Source organism: Mytilus californianus, unplaced genomic scaffold (assembly GCF_021869535.1).
Source record: "Mytilus californianus isolate M0D057914Y unplaced genomic scaffold, xbMytCali1.0.p SCAF_9, whole genome shotgun sequence".
Lineage (NCBI taxonomy): Eukaryota > Metazoa > Mollusca > Bivalvia > Mytilida > Mytilidae > Mytilus > Mytilus californianus.
This window is the reverse complement of record NW_026262745.1, coordinates 77,642,540-77,669,332: the sequence shown is the minus strand read 5'-3', so window position 1 is coordinate 77,669,332 and position 26,793 is coordinate 77,642,540. Positions and strand designations below refer to the sequence as shown.

Sequence of the window (26,793 nt, the reverse complement as noted above, 5' to 3'; positions counted from 1 at the left end):
TCATTTCATTTGAATACTTCAAAATACTATAAGCCTATTGTTGTTAAAAAAAATTAGGGCCAAGGAAAATATCAGCATTATTTTCATAACATTGAAAGTTAAAAGTTGCTGGTGTAATTTTTTTTTTACATTTCATTAATTTTAGCTTTCTGAAAATAAACGTGTTTGATCTTTTTATTGCGTGAAATAAGTACTTGTAAAATTTATTTCCATAATAATATTGTTTCTGTTTAGTAATATATATATATGAATTCCTAAATAACACTTGAAAATAAATTTTGAACAATGAATTTGTCACCATTTCGCTTTTGTCGTCTGCCCAACTTAGTTTGGTCCTGTATATGCGTGAAATACTTGCCACTGAATGTTAAAAAACGGCAAATATCAACCAATCCATCTGCAATTGCGCTATCTTCTGTTATATACACGTCATTCTGTCACATGCTTGGTACTATTCTTTGAACAAATTTCGTGTTGTAAGTTAATTTCGTCCTACATTTAAATTGTTCTTGTCCAGTATTACATTCCTTGAACAGGCTTAATTGTAAAACTAAATCCTTAAAAAATTAATTTTGTGCATTGGTTCTCTGAAACGAAATTTTGTAAATTTGAGCGTGTCAACCCCTCATGTAGTAGTGGTTTCGGTTTGTATAAACATAAGTCTATGTTGGTAGTCAGTTATTGATTCATTTTACATATTTTACAATTTGTGACTTCAAATCAAATTTTATTCACATAAGTTTTCTTCTGAAAAGGATGTGTTTGTTTTTATATGAGGTGTTATAAATGGTCCTTCAATATATCTAAATAAAATTGAGAATGGAAATGGGGAATATGTCAAAGAGACAACAACCCGACCAAAGAGCAGACAACAGCCGAATGCCTCCATGGTATACTTAGCCATACGTTTTTATTTGTTGTTTGGGAGCAAATTAAAAATCGTGTTTCGAATAATGATATTTTTTTTTATGCAAACCGAAGGATTTTAGAATCTGTAGTAGCAATGTCTCGTTGTCATATCTCGCATAGGTAAATGTCTGCATGTTGTACCAAGTCATACGTTACTATTGGTCTCTGGTATGTAAGTTTTTAAACGAAATTTATATAATGATATTTATATGCAAACTGAAGGATCTAAAATTTGAATGATTTATGTAAAAAAAAATAACGAATACGGAGCCGTTGTATGACACGAAGTCAGCCTGACTACTTGAATTATAAATCATAGTCTCCTTACTTGTATGATCATTTAATCCGAAATTAAGCTCAAGTAGAATTTGCTATCAATTCATGCAAAATATAGTAGGAAGTATATTCCTGAGCGTATAATGCACAAAGATAGGGTTGTTATGTACTCTTAAACTTAGTTAGGTGGTATGATTTCCATGCACCTTCCTGTTATAACAGATATGATCAACGAGCACTACAGCGGAATATCGGCTTCAGTTGTTATAGTACACACAAAAATTAATTGGGGTAATTTGGTCTCTGCTGCATAGTTTATTTCATTGACAATCAAAGCTCACATCTTTTTATTCAAGAAAAGTCGTAAATCTTGAATATTCTGTTATCAATTTATGATGCTTGATCATGTTGATTGAGACATAGATTCACTCAGATACCGATTGTTATCTTTTCTATTACAAACATGAACCACTGAAGTCGGGGATTCGGAATATAGCAGTTATATATATTCTCAGTTTGTATATAATTCCAAGCATTATCGAACTATGTCAGCCTATTGGACTTTCATCTTTAAAATTCCCTATGCACTAAATATCTAAATGAGATAACATAGGGATAGCTTGGAGTGTATACATGTACTTGTAAAATAAGAAACCAACAGCAATATTTGACGAAGATAATATGGAATTTTAACGTCCAGTGACATGTATTACATGCATGTCGGAACAGATCTTGAAATTGACAATGGGTATTATATAATAGAACCGTCGCTTTTACAAGGGAGTCAGTCACGCTAAGTTCGAATTTCACGGGCTATTTCACAAAGTTCACATTGTAGTTATACAATATACTTAACAATTGTGATGAAGAATTTTTAAACTGTTCTAGAACATTCTAATTGAAATATAAATCTGTGATTTTACTATGGTAATAACTTTTTCGACGAAGCAAAGCAAGTTAGATGTAGATCTGGACTGATATGCATAAACTGAACCACTTAAGTTACAATATCCAATCGTAGTATTAAGGGTGTACTTAGGTGAAATTGAAAAAAATCTAGAATTTAAAATGATACTATAAGTTGGAAGAACATTAGTGAAGGAACAAATAATTCTTAAAATATTGATAGGTTATGGAGTTCCTTTTCGAGATATTTGATTTAAAAAAAAAATGGCGGGGAAAGGCTGACTCGGACTTTTACCTTACTTTTGCATTTGGTATTCTTTGGGTCTCAAATCGAAAGAAAATAAATCTAGAATCTGCTTAAATTTTGGTAAATTTCCTTTAAAGAGCTATTGAAGTCTTATATGCAAAGAACAATGGGTGTTATGGGTCAAAATATTTTACCCTGTATTGAAGGTAAAAAAACCAAGGAGTCCGAACATCTGACACAAATTCCTAAACCTCACCTAAGTACATCCTTTAATTATCGTAGAACATGTAGAAAATCCTTCCGTTCGGAACAAACCATAACTTAATTAGCTTTATGCAAACGGGCCCTGAATTTAAATCAGATTAGTTCTGGAGGTTTCTCTCTTATTTTCTAAATATATAATTAAGATTATGACTATCTAAAGTTCCGTAATTTTCTATCTGTATAAACCAAAGATCGACAAGTGCGTACATTTTTGTCGAATGAAATATTCATATTTTAAATGTCTATAATAATTGACAACTCGTACTTACATACATTTTTCAAATTTTACCAATGGAAAATATCTAAATGAATTGTTACTTCATCAAATCGTTGGTTGGAATTATTTAGATTTTCATAAATATCATTCATTTCACCTTACACCCCAGTTCTATTGTTATACTTCACAGTTTCTATTTCTGAAACAAGTGTAAATTGAATAGATCTATTGTTACGAATAACAATAGATTTTGACCACAGGGTGTGACGAGGGGGGTTTCTGGAAACCCCTGCTTCTACATCCCGAAAACACAGTCCATTGTTATTCATAACAATATGAATTGTTTTTTTTTTTAAATAGCATGAACATAAGAGATTACGAATAGTGTTCACTACAAGTTGTTCCAAGACATATTAAAAAAAAACATATTTCAGGAAATTTCAATAGCGAAAAAATTCTTTAGCATCTATTTTGAATAAAAAAATCACTTAAATACTCCTTAGCTGAAAGCTACAATTCTAATCCCATATGGCAATGTCTGAAAAAACATACCTAAAAAGAACTTTTATGTAAATTATTCATTAAAACATATAGTTTACATTTGGACTAAGTCTTAATCATAAAAATAAATTTATTAATGTTTTGATTGTTGAAGATAATGATGGTACCCAGGGGCGAATCTAGCCATTTTTTTAAAAAGGGATGCCAACCCAGGATAAAAAAGGGGGTTTCCAACGCTCGGAACCACCCCCCCCCCCCTTTTTTTTTTTGGATTGCCTCCAAAACGGGGGTTCCTACATATGCAATCTGTACTTTTGTTTGTTAAGCGTGTCCGGTCGTCCAGTCTCTAATCCAGACACACCTATTCCTCAGTAAGTATTTTTGTTTGTTTAATGTTGAAAAGAGGTTTTTTTTTTTTGGGGGGGGGGGGGGGGGCTTTTTTTTATATAAAACCGTAACATGTATGAATTATGATTACCTTTATGGGTTATAAATATTGCGTTATCTCCAGACTCTTATGCCAAATCCAACGCCTGACTCAAAATGTCGTCCGTCTCATACCCGTCCATATTGACAACTGCATATAAGGAGCATGATGTTTTTTTTTTATATTAAGAATGCACGATATGGCCAACCTTGACCTGCTGATCCATATTAGCACATGGATTTAACGGAAATATGCAAAACGGCAACTTTGACATTTATAAAATCTACTTAGTGTATAACTATTACAGAAATGTCTTTCATAAACAAGTAGTAGTAAAGTTGACTACACGTTTGAGTTTAGTTATGTATAGTGTATCACTGTCGGACTTAAGACACAAAAAAATGTACTGTAACACATGATGTATACTATACCTGATAATTTTTAAATGTAAAGTTCCAAATTACCGGCCGTTTACACTGACCTATACGCTTAGCAGTAAAGCGAGGCATGAACCTGCATTACGTGCAATAAGAGTTTTTAATTCCGACAGGAAATCGCATGAAAACCTGAAAGTGTCACCTCGCAATACCTCTGGCAATAATTCCTTTAAACTGCCTGTACAGAATATAATACGGAAGGAACCAAAATGTTGAAATAAAGAAGTCCGTAGAAATACCGCAAATATGTGCTCTAAAACAGAATTTCGCACTAGGGACTTGATGGGATGATATAGTTGGCACAAAGGACATGGAATATAGCAGTAGACTATGTTAATATGAATAAATGAATAATTCTAAATTATATAATCATATCTTTAGTAATAACGAAGTTATTTGATGTTTTGTCGACACGTGCCACACTCTATTGATTGTCATCTGTGTGTAATCGATTGAAATTTATGTTCATTCAACCAGAACCCGTTTATTACGCATGTGGGTTCATTCCTCCTATTCCCACTTTTTATAAATCTGGTAAGAAAAAGAAATATTTCATGTGGGAATAGGGGGAAACTTTTTCAAACAAAGGATTATACTGTATAAACATTGTTTAATCAACTTTTAATTGATAAGTGTTTTTTTTTTTGATGGGTAATAGGTTATTTTTGTATGTGTATGAATTCTGTGTTTTTAATTAAAATAAATATGAAAGAAATGGAAACAAATATAAGTAAATTATTTTATTTCTTTTATAACACAAATTCAACAGTAGATTCAAGCAAGCATTATAATATGAAACTAACAATACAAGTTAACAGCACTAAAACAAATCACACATTGTAGCACACACATTAGAAATTCACTGTACATATAAGTCTATTAAAGTTTATTAATCTATTCAACGTGAAGAAGGTGGGAGGCTGCATCACCAAACTGTACTGTTTTGATTTCCTGGTTGCGGTGTCTAACCTTATGCTCTTCTAATATGTTGTTGATTTCGACATACTTTCGTTTTTGGGCCACTCTCTTCCCACTGGCTGCATACTGGATCATGGTGAGGGCGTTGAAAGCTTCCGCATGTTTCAGTAGTTTAATGAGTTTAAAATTGTTTGGATGTGGGTGCTGGACATGTTTCTTCAGCTTGCTGTGCCATCCCTCTAGATGATGTGTAGTCCTTTGTCCCTTTGTTGTATAATGGTCCCAAAGGTGACTGTTCTATTCGACCCAGTATGTTGTTACATAGTCTGTAAAGGGCGTGTAGTTGATGTTAGTATCAATCTGATCTATGTCGGTTAGGGAATTAAACCACACATCTTCGACCTCAGCAGTAGGTACAAGTGGAAGGACAGCAGTACGGCGTACTAGTTGATGAATGTTGTTGTCTTCCTTGTATGGAACCTGAATCCCTGTTTCTTGTGTTTTTCTCCATATGCATTGTGTGTAGTGGAGAAAACAGCCTTTTGCGTTGATGCCAGGAAATACAGAATAGACTGCATTTCGGATGGCGACTTCATAGTCCAGGAAGATAGTGGTAGGCTGAAGTTGTAGTTGGTGTTGGTGGCATACATCTTTGAGTTAAGTCAGGAACCTTGTGTATACTAGTTCGCTCTTGGCTGGAAGAATACTGTGTACCAGTGGATACATTGCTCTGTCAACCATTGCGTGAAATGTGTAAAGTTGGAAGAATAGGCTCAGACAGGAATGGGTCACCTTTGGTAGTACGTGCCCAAATGCCATCTTTGTTGATTTCATCAACAGTTTTTGGTAAAACTGGTAGGTTCTTCTTGCGTTCGTTGTACATGGAAATCTTGCAAGATGGGAAATTTGTTGTAATATTATCTATCATCAATTTATTTGTTCGGATGACAATTTTTTAAGTTTACAAATTCAATGTTTTTTTAATCTTACTTCTATTTATCTGACTTATTCTTTATATCTAAATAATTCTTTGAAGAAGAAAAAACATATTACAAATAAACAGTACATTGACATTTTTTTTTTTAATAATATTATACTTAAACAGTGTAAGAAATATGTTTTCTTTTAAAAAAGACAGGTAAATCTTAGGTGATTTTTTAATTGACCTTGATTGTTATAAAAACAAATTATTTATCAAAACATCTATTGTTATTTGCATGTGGGAATAGAAGGAATAGTGATTTTTAAAAAGTGGGAATAGGAGGAAGACACCCGCATGTGTATACAGGTTGTACATAAATATATTATTTCAGCATGTTCAAGTGTTCTTTTGTTTTTTTTTTTTGTTTTGTGGGTCTTGCATTTTGTATAAAAAACAAAGTGTGTTATTTCTACGCAACGGAAAAAAAGTTGTTTAAACATTGTTTCATCAATTTTCCAATAAGTTCCATAATAGAAAAAAGTTATATACAATTCATCTTTTTTTTAACATTTTAATGATTTTTTAATAGAAAATCTTAAAACAAAAGAAAGTAAAAATACAAGGTAAAAAATTATTCAACAAAATGATAAAAATATTATTGTAACTTTATCTCCTGTGACTTTTCCTCCTATATTCATCAATACGAAGGTAGGACAGAAAGTCACAAAAAAAAATATTGAAGGACAAGAAGTCACAAATTAGTTTCTAGATAATTTTTTGGCAAAGATCTAAAAAAAAAAAACTTCTTCAACTTTTACATATTGAAAACATTTGTAGTAAACCATCAATAATTATACATTTTTGCTAGGGAAAAAAAAGAATATCAAAAGGACTTATTGACTACCTTCATGGCACCAATAAATATATATCCTTTGTATGGTTCGAATTCATTTAATCTCTATCCAAACATGCTAATATGAAAAATAAGGACATATGTAGTATGACTGCAAATGAAGCAACTATCTACCAGATTTCAAATGATAACAAAAGGCTCCGACATGAAACACGTGAAACAATGCAAACTCGAAAACTAACGAAATAATCTATAAAATACAATTTACGAAAAAAAAATGACAGACAACCACCAACTACACACGTGGAAGTATTTGGTTTATTTTAGAACTTACAATTTGTTGTAATTTTATTATTGACAATAATAGGAGAAAACTAAGAGTTTCATTGTATATCACCAGGAAGATGAACAAAAAAGAGAAAAATACAGTCATTGCTGTTTCTCATATTGCGAGTTAAGATGAAACTGTTTTTGTTTAAACATTTTTATTGCTATAAATATCAAGTCCTTTACATTCTCTGATATTGAAAAATGTTGATGGTAGTTTTGTCAATGTCTCTATTTAAGCTATTGGTGTTGGTTTTTTTTTAAGAATAACTACATCAATTATTTTGTCTTGTTGGATTGCGGTCTCGTTGATTTGTACCTTTATCTCCTCTTATTCATATTCATTTCCAAATAATGTTGGTGACATATTATTTGTCAGAGGTTTTGATAGGAATTCGTATACAGGTCAAGGAAAATAATATATTTGAAATCCTTCCATGACACAATAAAGCATTTATTACATAGAGTTCTTATGATGTAGTCAGCATTTAAAAGGTTATTTATTTTTATGTAACAATTGAATAAAATTTACGGTATTAAAACGAAAGAATCAAAGTGTACATAAATATTGCAAAAAAATATTGTGTTTTACAACACATACGTAAAACTAAATTTAAAAACTTACTTATCATTGCTTCATATTTTACTGAATAATCTGAGTTTTATGGAAGTTGCATGTTGATTGCAACTTTAGATACGAAACCATATTGATATTTTGTAGAAAACCTGTTTTTTGCAATAAATTAACATAAATCCTGTATTTTCAACACATTTCAATTCTTCTAGGAGACAAACCAGTCAAAATGAAAAAAAATGTTCCCGTCGTAACATATATGTTCCAATGGGAAGAGAAATTGTTCCCATAGGAAGAAAGAAATGTTCCCATAGGAAGAATAAATGTTCCCAAGGGAAGAAAAATTGTTCCAACGGGAAGAAAAATTGTTCCCATGGGAATATAAATTGTTACCATAGGAAAAGTTAAATTCCCATGGGAACAAACTATTTACTTATGTTCCCATGGGAACTTTCCAAGCACGTAGCTTATGTTCCGATGGGAAATTTAAAATTCCCATGGGAAAAGTACTTTTAATCAGCTGTAGTGACAACAGTGACATGTAGGGACATATGGGGAAATTTATTTTTTTAGATTAACTTTCACCTGACCAAAAAATATTGTTGATATCTTGTAAAACAACAAAGTCAGATTTGCCAATTCTGGAATTGCAAATCTGTCCCGCACAGTGTTTATCCAATGTACAATTTTTAGTATCTATAACAATGCCATATAATATTTTATGTTATATGAGAGATTTCGGACACGTTACTGCAAACGTTTGTTGCAAAGAAGAACCAACCGATAAGTGTGGTATCCTTGAACATAAAATCAAAACATTAACGAAGACCCTTAGCATGTTTAACATCAACGTAAGGGTTGACGTGTTATGCACGTAGCTTATCAGAGATTTCAAAGGGTATTTGTAATACCAAGTTCCCTTTTATTTCATTTTTCTGTAGCAAAAATTATTTTTCATGATTACACATTTTTAAGACAATTTTAGAAAAATACGTTGGAACGTTTACATTAAACCATTGTCGTGACGTCAGCCTATTCATTTACCGTGGATTCTTTTTCTAGAATCAACGCTTTAATTCCTAAATCTGTCGCTCAAATGGACTCACCATTTAATGATGACCCTACGGGCTCATGGTTTCTTTTTCAAGAATCAACGCTTATTCATTGTATCTATAATACAGATACAACAATCACCATCATAAACACAATACGTAACAGACAGCATTTTATTTGTGGTCAGGTAATTCTTTTTTTTATCAATACAAACATGTCCAAAGTATAATGAAAAAGTCCAATCTACATTTAAGGCTTTCCAATTAAGTTTTAGTTTTTCTTTTAAATAAAATATATCTGTTACAGCTTAGTCCTGTCACTCTGTAAAATAATTACAGCACTAATCAACAGTTTGTGATAGTGTCAAAAGTGTTTAAAGGTACCAGAGTCTATTGTGTTTATCTATTGCGATCGCAATGTGTAAATTATTTTTCATCAAACTTGAACAAATATCATTTGACAAGGTTTTCAAAATCTTACTAAATACAAAATGGATCTACCATTATATGTTACTTTATGGATTAGTTTTCAATTGGTCTTAAAAACATGTCCGATTTCATTTATTGTCAACATCTGGGGGAAATGACATTCACATTATGAAAAGATGACAAGTTGCAGTTTAATGAAATGTTAGCAGAGGAATTTAGATAATTAAGAACATATACTTGAAATTGCTACTATTCAATGTGACCATTTGAAATATCAGACACGGTAAAAAGTTGTCAAATATGCATGGGTGTGTTCACGGTACGGTTACGTAGTAATTGAAGATGAAAAAAAAAGCAATGCCTTTTTTTAAAAGTTGAGAAGACATTTTGTTGTGTTCTGTTTTTTTTTTTTTCTTCTTGTTCTTCTTTTGCTAATGGTGTATCAAGTCTTTATTGTATATGTTTATTGAATACTCCTTGAACATTTTTACACTTTTTGCCTTCACCGAAAGAAAACTTTCAACAGCAACAGTTTCTAATCGGCAGATTTGTTTACTACACACAAATTTGATAGTGAATGCAATTGTTTCATTAAATGGAAACATCAAAAGTATATGTTATTTACATTTTTTATTAAACACGTCGTAGATACAAACTTTTTATGACGATATGCCACGAAGCATTGCCATCCCTAACAAAATATATAAAAAAAATAACAAACTGCATACGCTAAAAGATTCCATACATCACGTACCGTGTTACAAGCCAATGCTAAGCATTTGCCAGGATTTTAATAGCAAATCTTGCATCTTCAGAATTGTTTATCACTAAATTTTAATCCGTCATATATTTGTTAAAAACATCACAAAATCACTTGAAAATAAGTACCATGATGTCATCTAATAGTCACTGATTTATTCCTTATCATTCATTACAAGTAGACATATTTTTTTACTCAAAAACGAGATTCTTCTCAAAATAAAAATAACAGTTGTTGTTCCTTTTGATATTTGCAGTGATGTTCGTTTGAACTCTTAAATCGCTGTATCAATTTGTGACAAATCACATGTACGACATCAATTGACTTACCATTGCGTGATCAAATACTTATAACAAGAGAAACAATCAATAAAAAACAACTGCTATAAAAAGACTTCTCTCAGGAGTGCATCTTAACCAAATATATAGTAATGAGTGACGCTAAATACGATTCAAAATATATTGACAATCAATGGCTAGCGTATCTCAATTACAATTTTTCTTACTTAATCAAAGTTAGAAACCGTACTTTAACCCTGGTCATGCTAGCTGTTGTTGTATTTCGTAGCCTTTTCTTAATAAAAATATCTGTCAGATAATTCATTCTAGCTAACTATGTGAATTATAATACTGACTTGGTGTAGATAGTAAGCTTTCAATATAATGTAGTTTCTGTCTGCCTACCCTCCACCAAAGAGAAAAGGTGTATATTTTTTAAAGGAAATTGTTTTACACAACGACCTAACAATTAGAATGACTTGTGTTAATGGAAGCATTTTTTTCAATTCTTCTGTCCATATCGTAAACTTTGAGATATATAAAGTATCTTTTCAAGCTTCTACACTTTAGCATATGTTGTTACATTTAAATTCCCTTAGTTCTTTACAACCATTTGAGTTTTTAAATGCATATTCTATTGCGATCTTCATAGTACAAATGGTTCAACTCAGTCAATTATTAAACAAAACAAATACCGGGACTTGACCTGCCTCGCTGTTTGTAATTGATTGAGGTAACATGCACATTGTCGCATAGCTGATCATTCCCCTTCAATTGAAGCATAGACAACTTTGACGAAAATTTTCCTAACACAATGAATGTTGTCAAATTTTACTAATTGGCAAACAGAATGTAGCTTCAGGGGCTACAACTCAATAATATCAAGCTGCAAAACGAATATAGAAGCATTCCATCTAACGACGCAAAGAAAAGTTTTACCATTTTTTTCGTATTTAACGAGTGTTGTAAAATTTGATCTATCGGCAAACAGGGAATGGCTTCAAGGAAGATGTGAAAATTGCTTTCAATCTACAACTCAACACTTAGGACTGCAAACTAAATATATAATCGTTCCCTTTCATTGAAGACAGAATAGTTTGACGAAATTTGTCTTCTCAATGTCTTCCGGATAGACGGACAGAATCGAGCGGTTACTTTACCTGTTGTCGCCGTTGCGCCGCAGGTAAGAAGCACCAAAATCATTGCACAGCGAATACTGTTAACAAATTATAGTTGTGTTCCTGGTTAAAGGCGCATTAGGAAAATTAAACAATCTAACATATTTACAGAAGAAAATTATTTAGAAATCATGCATATCTGAGTGTATTAATGATGTTTTGTTACTATCGAATTTCTTTGCTTTTCCAATTTCTTATTATTTTTTTCTTTATATAAAAGTTCATAAAATATAAAAAAAATGTTGTTGAAAAGATTTGAATGCACTGAAAATGATATGAAGACAACTAAGTGACAATCATTTAAAGTTAACAGATAAAAAGACATATGCTTTAACATAAACTCGTCACAGATACTAGGATTAAAATTGTGTACGCTAGATTCGCGTTTTGTCTACAACAGACTCATCAGTAACCTTGGACGAAGTAAAAAAGTCAAAATTAAGTACTAAGTTGAAGAACATTATTGAGGACCAAATATTACGGAACATTTGGCCAAATACAGCTTAGATATTCCATTCCTGGTATAGACGATCCTTTGTATTTCGAAAAATTTTAAGTTTTGTAAACACTTAATTTATAATTATGACCATATCAATGATAATTTATGTTAACAATGCAGCGCTGACTAATGGGCTGGTGATAATATTTGGGGTATCACATTTCTATGTAGTGCCTTATATATTTACCCCTACATACGGTAATTGCAATATAGCATTTAATGTAATCATTTTTTCATGTTTTGAATTTGACTGGAATAATATTGATGTTGTTCATAATTTTAAATATTTGGGGATCTGAAGAAAATCGAAAAAGAATAAGCAAACTTAAATGATTCAGACAAAGCTCTCTTTTCTTATTATAAAAGAGCATTCAGACAATCAATTTAATTTAAGGTTCAGTACATCACATAGAAAAACATGGTTCTGTTTACACCTTTGACAGTTATTCTGAGTACAGATGTGTTTTTGTGTATGCAGATCCCTTATCCATTTGAAGCAATGATATACAATACAATTGTAGGCGGCATCTGAAACGTTTAAGCAACAGTTTACTTAACATAATCAGCAGGAACGAACAAAAATGACAATCGAAATCTAGGAAAATTTATGAATAACAAAATGCATATACATTGTTTGTAATCAGAGTAATTTTCAAGGTAACTACGCAACTACTTTGTTTTTCACATTTATCATGAAGAAACTGGCGCGAGTTTAATAGATGTTTTAAAAGTTTGAATTTGCTTTTATATGGAGTGATTCAAAAACGTCTTTAATGAGATATCCTATATTTGGAAAAAAATATTTTGTTAGGTAAAGCAGTTCCTGTTACATTCAGTAGCAACTAGTCTACTCGGGGATGAAATATTAACATGCTTACCTAAATACGGACAACTTTCACGGCTATCGTTGGTCTTCAATATAAAAATAAGGAGATGAGGTATGATTGCCAATGAGACAACAATCCACCAAAGTTCAAATAAAGTGGATGTAGGCAATTATTGGCAACCGTACGGCCTTCAACAATGACAAAAACCTATACCGTATAGTCGGCTATAAAAGATCCAGACATGAAAAATATAAAACAATTTAATTGAGAAAACTAACGGCCTAATTTAAAACAAAACAATTTACGAAAAACAAATATGGCAGACATGAACCAACAACAACCACTTAACTTCGGGCTAGTTCAAAGCCAATAACAACTTGTAAAAAAATCATGTATTCAAGACTATAGTATCTATCAGTACACATCCAACATCCAATGGATTTAGTGTAAAGACTTCATTAACAGTCAGAGAAAAACATTACCTTATGCAATGGCAATATAAAGGAATCGACAGATTGTAGTACCGTTAAACATGTTAAAGTGCATATTTGATAACAAAACTATTTGGTATGATTTTAATTTACTGACAACAAAATCAATATTTATACCAAAAAAACAATATTCTATGATCTAACTACAGTGTTGAATTGGTACCCTTTTAGAATAATTTTATTTAAAGGATTGATAAATTACCCGGAACGTATATAAATTTCCGGGCTCGGTTAACAACATCACCGTACAAATTGAGGATGTGCTATTCCGTCTGAAATAAGTTTTTTACAGGTACAGCCAAACTTGCAAACTAAATCTTTGTATCCATGGAAGAATTTAGTAAAGGTTTTGATGGGGATGTAAAAAAATTTATAAAAGTATGATTTTTTTTATCAATCATTAATGAAAGTTTAATAGTGAAATAATAATTCATTTTTAGCAGCCAGTTTGGTTCAATTTGGTTTAAATAAGATTAGAAATGTCGCTGATGAATAATTTGACCTCATTAAAACCGTATTCATCTGACCTTCTATATAACCCATAGCTAGAAATGGTTTACGCATGAACTAGGCGTGTTCAGCTATTAAAAGGAAAACAATGTCAACATTGAAAGTGAAACAAGGATAAATCATTTGGTTGACCGAATTGATCCACACAACTCATTCTCATACGAGTAAAAATGATGATTAACATATTTTTATAACCTATAATATGAAATCAAACAGACCTAGAAAAATTCAATTGCACGAGTTCGCTATCCATCTATATTTATGTTTATATTGGGTTATATGACCGTCGGCAGTCTTCGGAGATCACCTCGATGGTTAATTAGATGACATCTAGATTAAAATACACACGAAATGGTGATACATATTATCGAGTACATGCATGGTAATTTGCTTATTTTAGACTTTTTATAATTTAGAATTTGAGTCAAATAGGCGAACATGAATTTGACAGCCCCTTTAAGTAATTTGCGGTAACGAAATCCTAACTTAATAAATAACCAGTAACATGTTCTCGGATTAATTTGCACTTCTCGTGAGTGCAAATTGGAACCACATTTTTTTTTAAGGTAGAATTATCAAACTTGGCAATAATATACCTATGCCTATAGGTAAAACAATTAAAAAAAAAGTTTTGATATGGCTCGCCCCGTTCGGCATTAAGAGTGAAATCAGTGTCAATATCCTATAGGATATTTTTTTTTCCCATAGGATTTTTAAAAATCCTACAGGATTTTTAGAAATCCTATAGGATAAAGTCATAATCCCGTAGGATATTTTTAATATCCTGTGGGATATTTAAATCCCTTAGGATAAAAATATCCTGTAGGAGATAAACTATCCTATGGGATAAAATTAATATCCTACAGGATTAAAATTCCTGTGGGATTTTTAAAAAAAATTTCAATCCTATAGGATATAAATTATTCTATGGGATTATCATGAAAGACTATTTTTCCATAAAAAATGTCCCTTAGGATTATTTATTTCTCCTAAGGGATTTAATTTGTCCTATGGGATATTTTTTCTCCCTTAGGAGCATTTATTTCTCCTAAGGGATTTAATTTGTCCTATGGGATATTTTTTCTCCCTTAGGAGCATTTATTTCTCCTAAGGGATTTAATTTGTCCTATGGGATATTTTTTCTCCCTTAGGATTATTTATTTCTCCTAAGGGATTTAATTTGTCCTATGGGATATTTTTTTTCCCTTAGGATTTTCTTCTTTCCCTTAAAATTTTCTTCTCTCCCTTAGGATTAATTTTGTCCCTTAGGTTTTTTTTTTATCTCCCTTAGGATATCTTTTGTCTTGTATGATTTCTTTCAATTTGATAAATGTTAATTTTGTGCTGTAGGTCAGTTTTATCCGATTTGCTTTTTTTCTATAAATATATTTATGGTGTTGTTTGTATCAGTGTTTTGATTTTGATTAAAAAACAACCGTGCAAGACCCTCACAGGTAGTCAAGTCAAGTAGGAAAAACCTTGTTGTTGATTAAAAAAATCTCAATATACTACATCATGCACTTCAAATATTACAATACTTTTATGCTCATCTATGCGAAAAAGTCAAGAATACAGAATATTAAACATCATTAGGAAAAGTAAATTTAGATCTAGTGACAATAAAGATTTTTTTTTAACTTGTATTGATAGCTTACAACCTCATAGATATATATTACTCCAACCAAGAGTTACAAACTATACCTCAGAATATGCAACAGAATACTGTGGATTCATTTGTACGTCAGAAAACAATTTTCTGTTTTGGTGGGTACTGAGTACAAATTATTGACAGTGATATGTTTTGTCCGACTCAATTTTTATATTATAATGTGATTGTTTAAAATTAAAATTGGGCAAATCATTCAGTCAATTAACCACAACTGAAGGTGCAGGGCTAAATAACCATCTTGGAAATGAGAAATGACAATTCTTAATATACAATTGCATACCAAATTTCACAAGTGTTTACTTTCATTAGAAATGACATAGACACAAACTTTAACATTTAGACTATGCAAAAGTTTCAAAGCAAAAAGACCATGACTGAAGTAGAGGTGCTAACACTATCCCTGGAAATGAGATTTGCCAATGTCAACTCAACTGCATACTAAATATATTTGACTTTAGTACAAACAAGTAAAATAAAGGGGAATATTTCAAAGAGACAACCCGACCAAAGGGCAGAAAACAACTGATGTCCACCATTGGGTCTTAAACACAGCTAAAAAGTCCTGCACCTAAAGGCGTGTGTCCGTGTTTCCTAATTTTTCATCAAAATGTTTCTACCCAACATCCATTCTATCCAATAGCAAGGACCACATTTCTCATGAATTGAATTGAAAGAACATTTAGAATATTTCAAACCTAAACTATTTCTCATATTTCATTTATCATAAAAATACTTTTTATATATTTCACTTGTCAGAATAATAAAAAAAACAATTTATTGGTTTCCAACTTGGTCTTAAATTCTGTTACTTAGACCATTAAATGATTAAAATTAAAAACTTTACAAATGTATCACACATTCTCTTTTTTTCTTTTAATACACAAGCTATAGCACAATGAGGTTCATTGGTCATAAATTGAAAATGAAGGACCAGTAAGTTGATGAAAGGCCAACCTAGAAACTTTTACAAACTATAAATTAAAACCTATTCTATTATATTAAGACAAACAAATAATAAAAAAGACAATTGTTTTTGACATAACATATTTATTTTGTATTTACAAAAGAACTATGCAAAATATACATATAAACACATTTCTTTCTATTTGAAAGTTGTTTTTTACACAGGTAAATTATCTCAGATATATATATTTTCATTAAATGTCAATACTTCAATGCAAAAAAGCATGACTAATAAAAGAAATACATGTAAGAAAAGTATGTTCTATTGTCTACAATGTTACATGCATACATTTCAATTGAAGATTTCCATTTCTCATCTTGTACAAAAGAGAAGGTTCAATAAGGCTCGGACTACTAAATCTTATTACAATTCTCACAAATTCTCTTACTTTTTCCCTACCAATTAAAACAGGCTAATTTCAATATGTTTTAATCAGCAACTTAAAAAGCTTTTAGCCAGAAAATTGACACTTACCCAATCTACTTTCAGAATACAAATAACTTTTCAAAATTTTAAAAATAAATAATACTAACATTGACTTAACTTGTCAAAACACTTACTGTAGCAATTGAAATATTATTTACAAATTAGTTTTTTATATTAACATTTGTACATTTGTGAACATTAAAGATATAGCACTGCTATACAAAAACACTTAGTTTTCAAAATAATCATGAATCAAAATTCCATACAACAATTGCAAACTACAGTACTGTACATTAATGTGAATGATATTTAGTTTCATACAGTCAACTGCTTAAACATGTTGTCACTTATCATGCTTATAAAATGCTGAACTGTCTTCACTAAAGGACAGCAGCTACAAGTTTCTACGAATTAATCTTTGAAACAAACATACAGAAGTCATTTCATTTATAGACACAAAATTTGGTGCTCATATGACATAAGAAGATTATCTATCAAATGTTCCTAGGAGGTAAATATATATACAAAATATACAAAATATACAAAATAGAATTAGTTTTGAGGACTTAAACCCGTGGTCGGTGTGTAACAATCCTAACTGCGGTGTTTCTCTCAAAAGTCTGGATATGGTTGTTGATCGCAGCCAACAAATTACCTTCCATAGCTGGTTGTTCATGTTGTGGTTTCTTGTAACGTCCCATATTTTGTGGCAAAGGAGTCTTTGGTGCAGGGCGTCTTGTTTTCTCGAGGGTAGATAGGTAGCTGATCCACCAAAGTTCATCTTCTCTGTTTAACTTTCCATTTTGAACCCATTTTGGAAGATCTCGTCTCATCAACTGTATGATACCACCAATCTTTTCCATGTTTGGTTCCACCTTCCTCGGCATGTCGAGATTCTGTAATATATTAGTCAGCTCCAATGTTTTGTATGGTGCTGACTCCAATGGCCATTCTTTCATGGCCAAGAAAACTTTGTCTCCATCCTTTGTAAATTTGAATACGTGCTGACTTTTGATTCCAGCTAGACTGGATGGATATGCCATCTGATCCCGGAAATCATACAGTGATTCTACATGCTTTGCAATAGGTTGTGGTGTGTAAGACCTTTTGATCAGATCCAAAAGGCTTGGGATGGTTGTTGTCTTTTCTTTTGAAGCTTTAACAGAAATCCTACTGAATAACTGATCAACATCCTCATGGGTGTGACCCACCATGAGGAATGTCAGCTTTATCTGTAAAAAAAAAAGATATAGATTTGTAATAAGTTATTAAAGCTTCAATTCCAAATCTCACATTGTTCAACTAAAATTTCATAAGTGCCAATACTTTTTGGTGCACATTAATAATAATAAGAGTCAACATACTGAATGTATTGCCTGCTTTACTGACCATGGAATTTATTTTGATAGCCCTAAATATGAAGCATTATTACATGTATCATCATTAACAAGGCTCTGATGATGATAATGGAAGTATTAACGACCTTGACTTGCTATACAGCCCTCACACGGTCGGTAGGCTCTGTGTTGAAGACCGTACTTTGACCTATAATGGTTTACTTTTACTAATTGTGACTTGAATGGAGAGTTGTCTCATTGGCATTCATACCACATCTTCTTATATCTATATACATATAAACATCTTACAATCATTCCATAAACCAAATATTAGTATAAGTGACTTACTGCTTATAGTTTTAGAAAAACAGACCAAAACACAAAAACTTAGCATTGAGCAATGAACCATAAAAATGAGGTGGAGGTCAATAAAACTTGCTGGACAGGTATCTACACTGGAAATATTTCTATACACCTAATATAGTTGACCTATTGCATACAGTATTGGAAAAACAGACTATAACACACAAACTAAACTTTTAACTAGTGAACCATGAAAATGACGTCAAAGTCAGATGGTACCTGGATATGTACACATAAAAATCATTCCATTCACCAAATGTAGTAGTTCAACACAAAAAATAAACTGAACAACAAAAAGCAGAATATGGTTAATATTCATTATAGTCATGAAATAACTTCAATGACTGAAAATCGTAATTATTGGCATCTCTGAATTTTACTGACAATTTTTAAAATTGACTAGTTTCCCAAGGAAGTGCCACTTAGCTACGAATAGATGATAAATAAGTTGACTCTAGACAAAAATACACACATCATGAAGATACATATTATCAGTCCATACATAAAAAATTCTAGATTTTTTTACAATTTGGATATTCATTTTATTATGTTAGAAATCAAACATGAAAATTTGAGTCAAATCAGTGAAAATGAATTAGCTGGGTTTTACCCCTTTAAGTGATTGCCTTAAATGTATTTTTTGGAATCTGTGACTACAACATGCACTTTTGTTTTGTTTTATGAAACATTTTCTCTTTTCTTTTCATAAGTTAGTGATTTTTTGTTATTGTTGATGAAATGACAAGCACATACATGATATATACATGACATATATATCTGCTCTTTGGTAGGGTTGTTGTCTCTTTGACACATTCCCCATTTCCATTCTCAATTTTATGTTATAGCAAAAAAGAGTTTTAATTTGCAACAAACAAATATTGGAACTAAAAATGTATTGCATGCTGTTATGTCTGAATTTATGCCCTTGTGATTTGAAGTAAGGATAACAAAAATGCATGTATGCTAACAAATTCCAATAAAAGTTTCAAATACTAAATTTTATTACCATGGTAACTCCATCTATCAATAAATTAAATAAATGCAAAAAAATTAAATTACCTTTTTTACAATTTCCATTTTCACCAACATTGCTAGGAACATTATCACATATTTATTTTTGTTGTCTTTTGGGGAATTATCAGCTTGAATATATAGTGTAGGAGGTAAACCACCATTTTCCTAAAAAGAAAAAAAAGGGAATCAGCTTTACATATTATACATCATATCATCACAGTTAAAAGTTATCCAACCCTATTATACCAAACATAATATATTTTTCTAGCATATGAAGTATTTTAGTCATAAAAGTATTTAAGTCAAAGCTTATTTTTGAGAAAAGAAGTTTGTTCACCGATAAAACTGCATGAATAAATTGTTTCATTTTCATCTCTTATCATGAGAAGCGCAATTTGTTCCCAACTTTTATAAACTTCTCACATTTCTTTGAAAAATTACAGATTATTGCTTATATTTCCATTACATTTTTGGTAAAAAGCAAAATAAATAATGTTCATGCATTTATATATATATATATTCCCTTGCTGGGATTTCGAACTCATGCTACTGAGATATCGTGGCACCAAATCACATTGTACTGTGAACGACGCACTAGACCACTCGACCACCTAGGCTCTTTATTATATATATTCAGAAATGGGAATGTGAAAATTAACCTCATTATCAAACAAGAATAACATGGCGGTCTAGTGCACATGTAAAAACAAAATAAGCCATGAAATATGTTTTTTTTCTAAAAATCAGTTTTGAATTTGTTTTCCATTTTGTCAACACTTGGCGTTTTAGCTTAGTATAGGGTATGGGTTTTGCTCACTGTAGACGGCCATACTTTGACCTGCAATAGTCTACAACATTGTCTCTATGCATAATTAGTTCATTGGCAACCATACCCATCGTTCTTACTTTTTTTATATGCAACCCTGTCCAATTATTATTTCTAATTGAATAGTAATGCTAGCTTAGATTAATCTGTAATTTTTCAGTGTCTGTGTCATGTGAAATCTTTGGAGATATGTCTAATTGGCAGTCATACCACATCTCTTAACTTTCATATCTTTGATGTTTAAAATTAATGGACTAGAAGTGGCTTCTATACACTTAGACTTTCTTGTTGTTGCATAAATTGTAAAATAAATGAAAATGTGTTACTGTGGATTAATTATTATTCGTTGGATACCAATTTTCGTGGCTTTCGTTGATACTGGTAAACCACGAATTCAAATGGGCAATGAATTACAAATTTTCTTTAGGCTTTGTATCCAAGGTATGGCAAAACCACGAAATTAAATATCCAGGAAAATGCAAGTTTTCCTCAATCCACGAAAATTGATACCCACGAAAATAAATGAATCCACAGTATTCTCTTGCATGAGAACTTTAGTTAATTGTTTCACTTTAAACTTGATAATAGATACTTACTGTTGCTACATCGCCCAACACAGACATCAAACAATTCAAGGTGATATTGCAATCAGAGGAAAACTGATCTGTCCATGTAAATGTATATGCCTTATTTAATCCATGACATAAAACACCTGTAACATGGTGGTGCATTTTTTCAAGTGTTGTTTCATTCTGAAAAAAAAAAAAAGTTTAAAAACATGTGCTCATAACTTAAACAAGAATGCAATCATAATTCAAAATATTGGCTAACAGGAAGTAGTTATATGACTTATCTGAAGGTGCACTCTTAACATGCTTAACTCATCTATGTTGAGCGGCTGACCAAATAAAGTCATTGATTTCAGTAGTTTCTGAGAAAAATATGACAAAAAAAGTTGAATTCCTTCCAATATTGAAAAATTCAAAGTAATTGCAAACAAGAGTTAGGTATCTGACAAATCTCCAGATTCTTTTTTATATCACATGTCATCACTGTCAAGCTGTTGACCAAATAGCAAATATGAGGTCATTTTATTTTAATAGTAGTTTCTTGAAAAGTTGGATGAAAGTGTTGTACCAACAGATAGACTAGGTGCTACCAATAAAGCCCCCTTCTTATCTAGAATGGTAAAATATTTGTCTCATATAAAATGCTAAAAGAAAATAAATACTGCAAGAAGTCATTTTCACTACACATCCTGTTAGTTCATATGATTGCTGCTTTGCGTTAAGTAAATCAATCATTTAATTACAATGTAAATATAGTGCAAGATACAATTCAATACAGAGAAAGGTTAGGAGTTTGACCAGACCAAATTCTATTAATTGCAGATGCTAACACCACTTAGATCTTCACGATTATGTGTAATTTCCTAGACATTCATAGCAAAATAGAACATTCAAATGATATACCAAACAAGAATGTGTCCATAGTACACAGATTCCCATATCGCACTATCATTTTCTATGTTCAGTGGACCGTGAAATTGGGGTCAAAACTCTAATTTGAAAATTAGAAAGATCATATCATAAGGAACATGTGTACTAAGTTTCAAGTTGATTGGACTTCAACTTCATCAAAAACTAACTTGACGAAAAACTTTAACCTGTAGCGGGACAGACGGACGGACAAAAAAACAGACGCACAGACCAGAAAACATAATGCCCATAAATGGGGCATAAAAATGGACCTTTTTTGTTGTTTTCATTTTATAATTTTACAAATAAGATGAATCTAACACTGCGAGCCTGCTTTCAACATTGAAATTGATTATTGCATTGAAATATCATGTTCTAAATATAACCCTTATAATAAAAATATGCCCTTCCAAAACAAACTCACCTTAAAATGTAATGGAAACCTTGGTAGATTGGTTTTGGACTGATCCATATTGTCAATGATAACAGAAGTGTACATGCTTGGATGTTCTTTGGATTTCTTTATGTGTTTATAATATTTTTCCCTGCAGATTCTGAAAAAAAAATCAAAAATATATACATTACACTCACAAATGATTAATAGTTGTGGTAATTCCATGACCATGACTTCCCTACAACCAACACATTTTCTAGAAGTGGTGAGTAATCATAAATGGTTTCATTGCCCAACATCATGGTGTAGTGATGTTAGGAAGAATAAACTTTCTTTGTACTTGTGCACAGTAGTGACTTAACTAACTAAAGAGCCTGTGTCGCTCACCAAGGTCTATTTGCATCTTCAATTATGGACACTCACAAACATTGGAGACCAGAATAGAATTTATGACAATTATCTTATTTTTGCTGATATTGTATCATTGATAATGTTTTTGTTTATAGTTTCTCTCTATCTTCTTGAGTTTTTGCCCAAACACCAAAAAGGGTAAAAAAAATCTTAATTTAAGACTACTTACTCATATCATATTGGCTTTTTTAAGTGTCTATCTATCTTTCATAATTTTCAAGATAATAGTCAAATTAATTGTTGTTTGTTACTGTGTTCCATTATCTGTTTTTTGTTCATTCTTTTGTGCATAAATTAGGCCATTAGTTTTCTTGTTTGAATTGTTTTACATGTGTCATTTGGGGGCCTTTTTATAGCTGACTATGCTGTATGGGATCTGCTCATTGTTAAAAGCAGTTGGTGTCCCTAAAGTTGTTAATTTCTGTGTCATTTGGTCTCTAGTGGAGAGTTGTATCATTGGCAATCAATACCACATCTTCTTTTTTATAAAAACAGTAAAAAAAATAACCAAGAGCAATAACTCCATAACAAGTCAACTGAGGGTTTTGTATAAATGGGCAGATCACAACATAACATCTCTCTCATCATGTTTTCCCCAATTATAGCAGCTTTCAAGATAATCAGACAAATTTGCATTTAACCCCCACTGTTCTATTTTTAGCTATGTTGGCAATTTTGGTTGGCAGTCATGGTCATAGGCCACCTTTTTTGTATACTAAAAACCTAAGAAGATTGTTGCAGAGTTTGGTTAATTTGGTTCAGTACTTGCAGTTGAGCTAATAATGTAGATGTATTTGCATCAATCATGAAAAGTACAAAAAAAATCATTTTTAAGAGTGGATAAAATTCTTACTCTTGAAGAAGCAAGTGTGCTCTTCTCTTGTCCTTCAGCTCTCCCAAATCGATCTTTGTCAGTTTTTTGCTGATGGTCTCTTTAAAGATTACGCACTCATTACATTTGCTGAGCTTCTGATACTATAAACAAAAAGATTACATCTATTTAATTCTATGAATGTTTCTTAATTTATGCATGACTGAACATTTTTTAATATGACGAAGGGATTAATTATGTGACATAAAGCAGGAGGTATAATATATAAAGTCACTGTCATACCAATGAATTATTAAAGACTTGCAACATAAATTTCATTTTTTTATTAATAAAAGATTGAAATATAGTTTAGTTTCATTTTGAAGGTCCAATGTGACCTTTAGTTGCTTAAATCCATGTCAATTGGACTCTATAGGATAGTTGTCTCATCATTCATGTGTCATACAACATGACCTTTATTTAACATAAAGTGCAGAAAGTAATTTTTATGTCATAAACATGCATATATATGTTGACTTTGACATAATTGACAATTTTACACATAATTATTGAAAAAAAATTGATGTTTGTCATGACTTTACCAAAACATATATTTTGTACATATTAAACAGCTTTGTAAAATACAGTTGATAGCATATGTTTTATGTGCATTGGCATCATAACTGTCAAGATGTGTCAGACTGTGATGATTTCCTACTTTTCAGTTATAATTTAGACATCTGCATATTATTTTATCCCTTCATCATGTTCATAAACCAACACCTTTGTTCTGAATATTACTCCATACAAACCTTTGGAATCTTAACATGAGGAAACTCTTCAATCCACATTCCATAGAACCTCTGGTATGATAAAAAGGGTGATCCTAAATTCTCACAGGAAGATTTGTAATCTGTCCAAACTTGTAGTATAGAGAGACATGATGGCAAATGTATTTCCAGAATATCAGGCTGATCATCACCATATCTCTTGCATAGACCTGTAACAAAACTCTTTGCTTCAAGGTACTGGCGACTCTTGTATTGTTGGCTACATCTTTTGTCAGAATTGTCTAAATCTTCATTAGTAGACCTACATTTCTTTTTCATGTAGTAATACCTGAAATTTAAAAATGTAAAAAATATAACAGGCTGATACCACTACTAATTTATGTGGTTTTATTTTCTCGGATTATTTGACATCAATTTTAAAAATCCTTTTAAGGAAATGTGTTTTTTTGTCATAAAAATCATTTTTCAATTTGTTTTATCTGTGAAAAATGAACACAAATCAAGTAAATTGTTAAAGAAACCACCCTAGACTTGATTCAAACAAATAATTCTACAGATGCTGTTTTGAGACTGTCAAAGTTTCATAAATTACATAGCAAATTGACCTTTAGAAGTTTTTTATGTCTAAAAAAAACTAAGCCACAGACTGAATATAACATGTATAAGAAGAGTGTTCATCTGTTTGGATATATGTTAAACCCCGCCACATACTTTATGGGACTGTCCCTAGGACCCTGTAAATTAATGGTTGTTCCTTGCTGTCTGTCATATCTTATTTTGATGGTGGTTTTAGCATATATCTGGCTATTTGATTTCTCAATTGAATCGCTTCCCGTTCTGTGAGCATAAATAGTTTACTATACAATATGGGATTTTCATTGTTAAAGACCTAACAGTGACATGTAGTTGCTTACAACCTCCTCATGGATAGCTGTTTGATTGGTATTTTAAAACAAATGTATATATATACATTAAAAATTAACCAGGTAGACTACAACAGAATGTGGGATCACTACTTTTGATTTGAATTGATTTTGATTTTTTGTGTTTTTAACGTCACTTAGAAGCACCCCTTTTGGGTAATCTTGTGGCAGCCAGTTTTTATTGGTGGAGGAAGCAGTAGCGCCCAAATAAAACAACCGACCTTTGATAGGAAAACTGACAATCCTAGTCAATTAAGATTGGAGTCAAGCACACCCGCACAAGCGGGGTTCTAACTCACAACCTCAGTGTTGACTGGCTAGTGATTACAGTAGTAACTACTAAGATCACAAACCACCGAGGCCCCCTCACTACTTTGATGTTGGGTTGCTGTCATAAGGATGTGTAGCCCATGAACTAATTTATTTATACTTTTAAGGTATTATACCTCCTCCTTTTTATGCCATACACAATCCTCCATGCATATTCACATACTCTCCTACCAGTCAGCACAAAAGTCAACTGTTTGTCTTCTAAACTGGCATCATTGCACCTGTGTACATAATTAAAAAAAAAAACATTTGAAAAAAGTAGATCTCAAGACCACACGTTTTACAGTTTAGGTTTTACGAACTGGTGTTAAGATATGGTATCTATGTCAAAGGTACTACACCAACAATATAACATATTTTTACCAAATGGTTTTTGAATGTTTAAAACTTTTCATGAGAAGTGAATTTTTACCTATCTTCAACATTTTCATAACACATGTCCATTTGGTTATAGATTAAGTCTTATAAAATTGGTCAATAAGAATGAGGCCCTTCATGGGGGTGTCCAAGTAATCGCATAATCACAAATCTTTTGCCAATATAATCTTATAATCATTAATTATTTTTTTAAACAAGATAATCAAATAATCAAAAATACAGTCCTAGATAATCAACTAATCAAATAATCATGAAATATTTGGTCTGGTAATCAAATATTCACTATAAAATCACATTATCAAAAACCCCATTAGGAGGCTCAAGAACCAAAGATTCTCTTTTTTCTTTTTCATCTGATTTGAAAGAAACGAGTAAAATTTATAAAAGATTTCATGTTATTTGTATACATGTATCATGAGACAAATTTTTTTAAAGAAAATTAACATCAGAGCTCATCTATCTTTGTTGGGGAAAAAAACCCCAACAAAATGTTTTTTTTTTAAATTACTTTAAATCAAGTTTTATTAGACTTCTTGTAATTAAGTTAAGGCAGCTTTAATCAACAGAAACATGTACAAATGCATATCAGTATGCGAATGTACACATATTTGCCATATATATATATATTCTTTTACTGACTCTGCGAAGGCTGTATAGCCAGTCAAGATCATTAAAACACTCTTGTAGTAAATAAAAATCTATTCATATATAAATATACCTTATGTTTCTTTCAATGAAATCTGACTGTTCTTCTTGTGTCTTTTTATAGAACATAGCTCTACAGGTCTGAATTGTCTGAACATTACTGGTGCTTAAACATTTTTTCTCACAGCATGGCGAATTCACAAGGTTGCAAATAACATTTAAGTCTGTCTC

At 31.4% G+C, this 26,793-nt stretch overlaps 1 protein-coding gene across 1 annotated transcript; it reads right to left on the bottom strand.

The window, feature by feature from the left end:
- Nucleotides 1–9,147: 9,147 nt before the first annotated feature.
- On the bottom strand, nucleotides 9,148–26,772 carry LOC127713998 (uncharacterized). Its single transcript, XM_052219947.1, has 9 exons — nucleotides 26,636–26,772; nucleotides 25,656–25,760; nucleotides 24,308–24,614; nucleotides 23,538–23,659; nucleotides 22,304–22,433; nucleotides 20,998–21,153; nucleotides 19,621–19,740; nucleotides 17,517–18,093; nucleotides 9,148–9,152 (listed from the first exon to the last, which is right to left on the bottom strand). The coding sequence occupies exons 1-9, from the start codon at nucleotides 26,689–26,691 to the stop codon at nucleotides 9,148–9,150; spliced, it is 1,578 nt and encodes a 525-aa protein (XP_052075907.1). The 5' UTR covers nucleotides 26,692–26,772.
- Nucleotides 26,773–26,793: the final 21 nt, after the last annotated feature.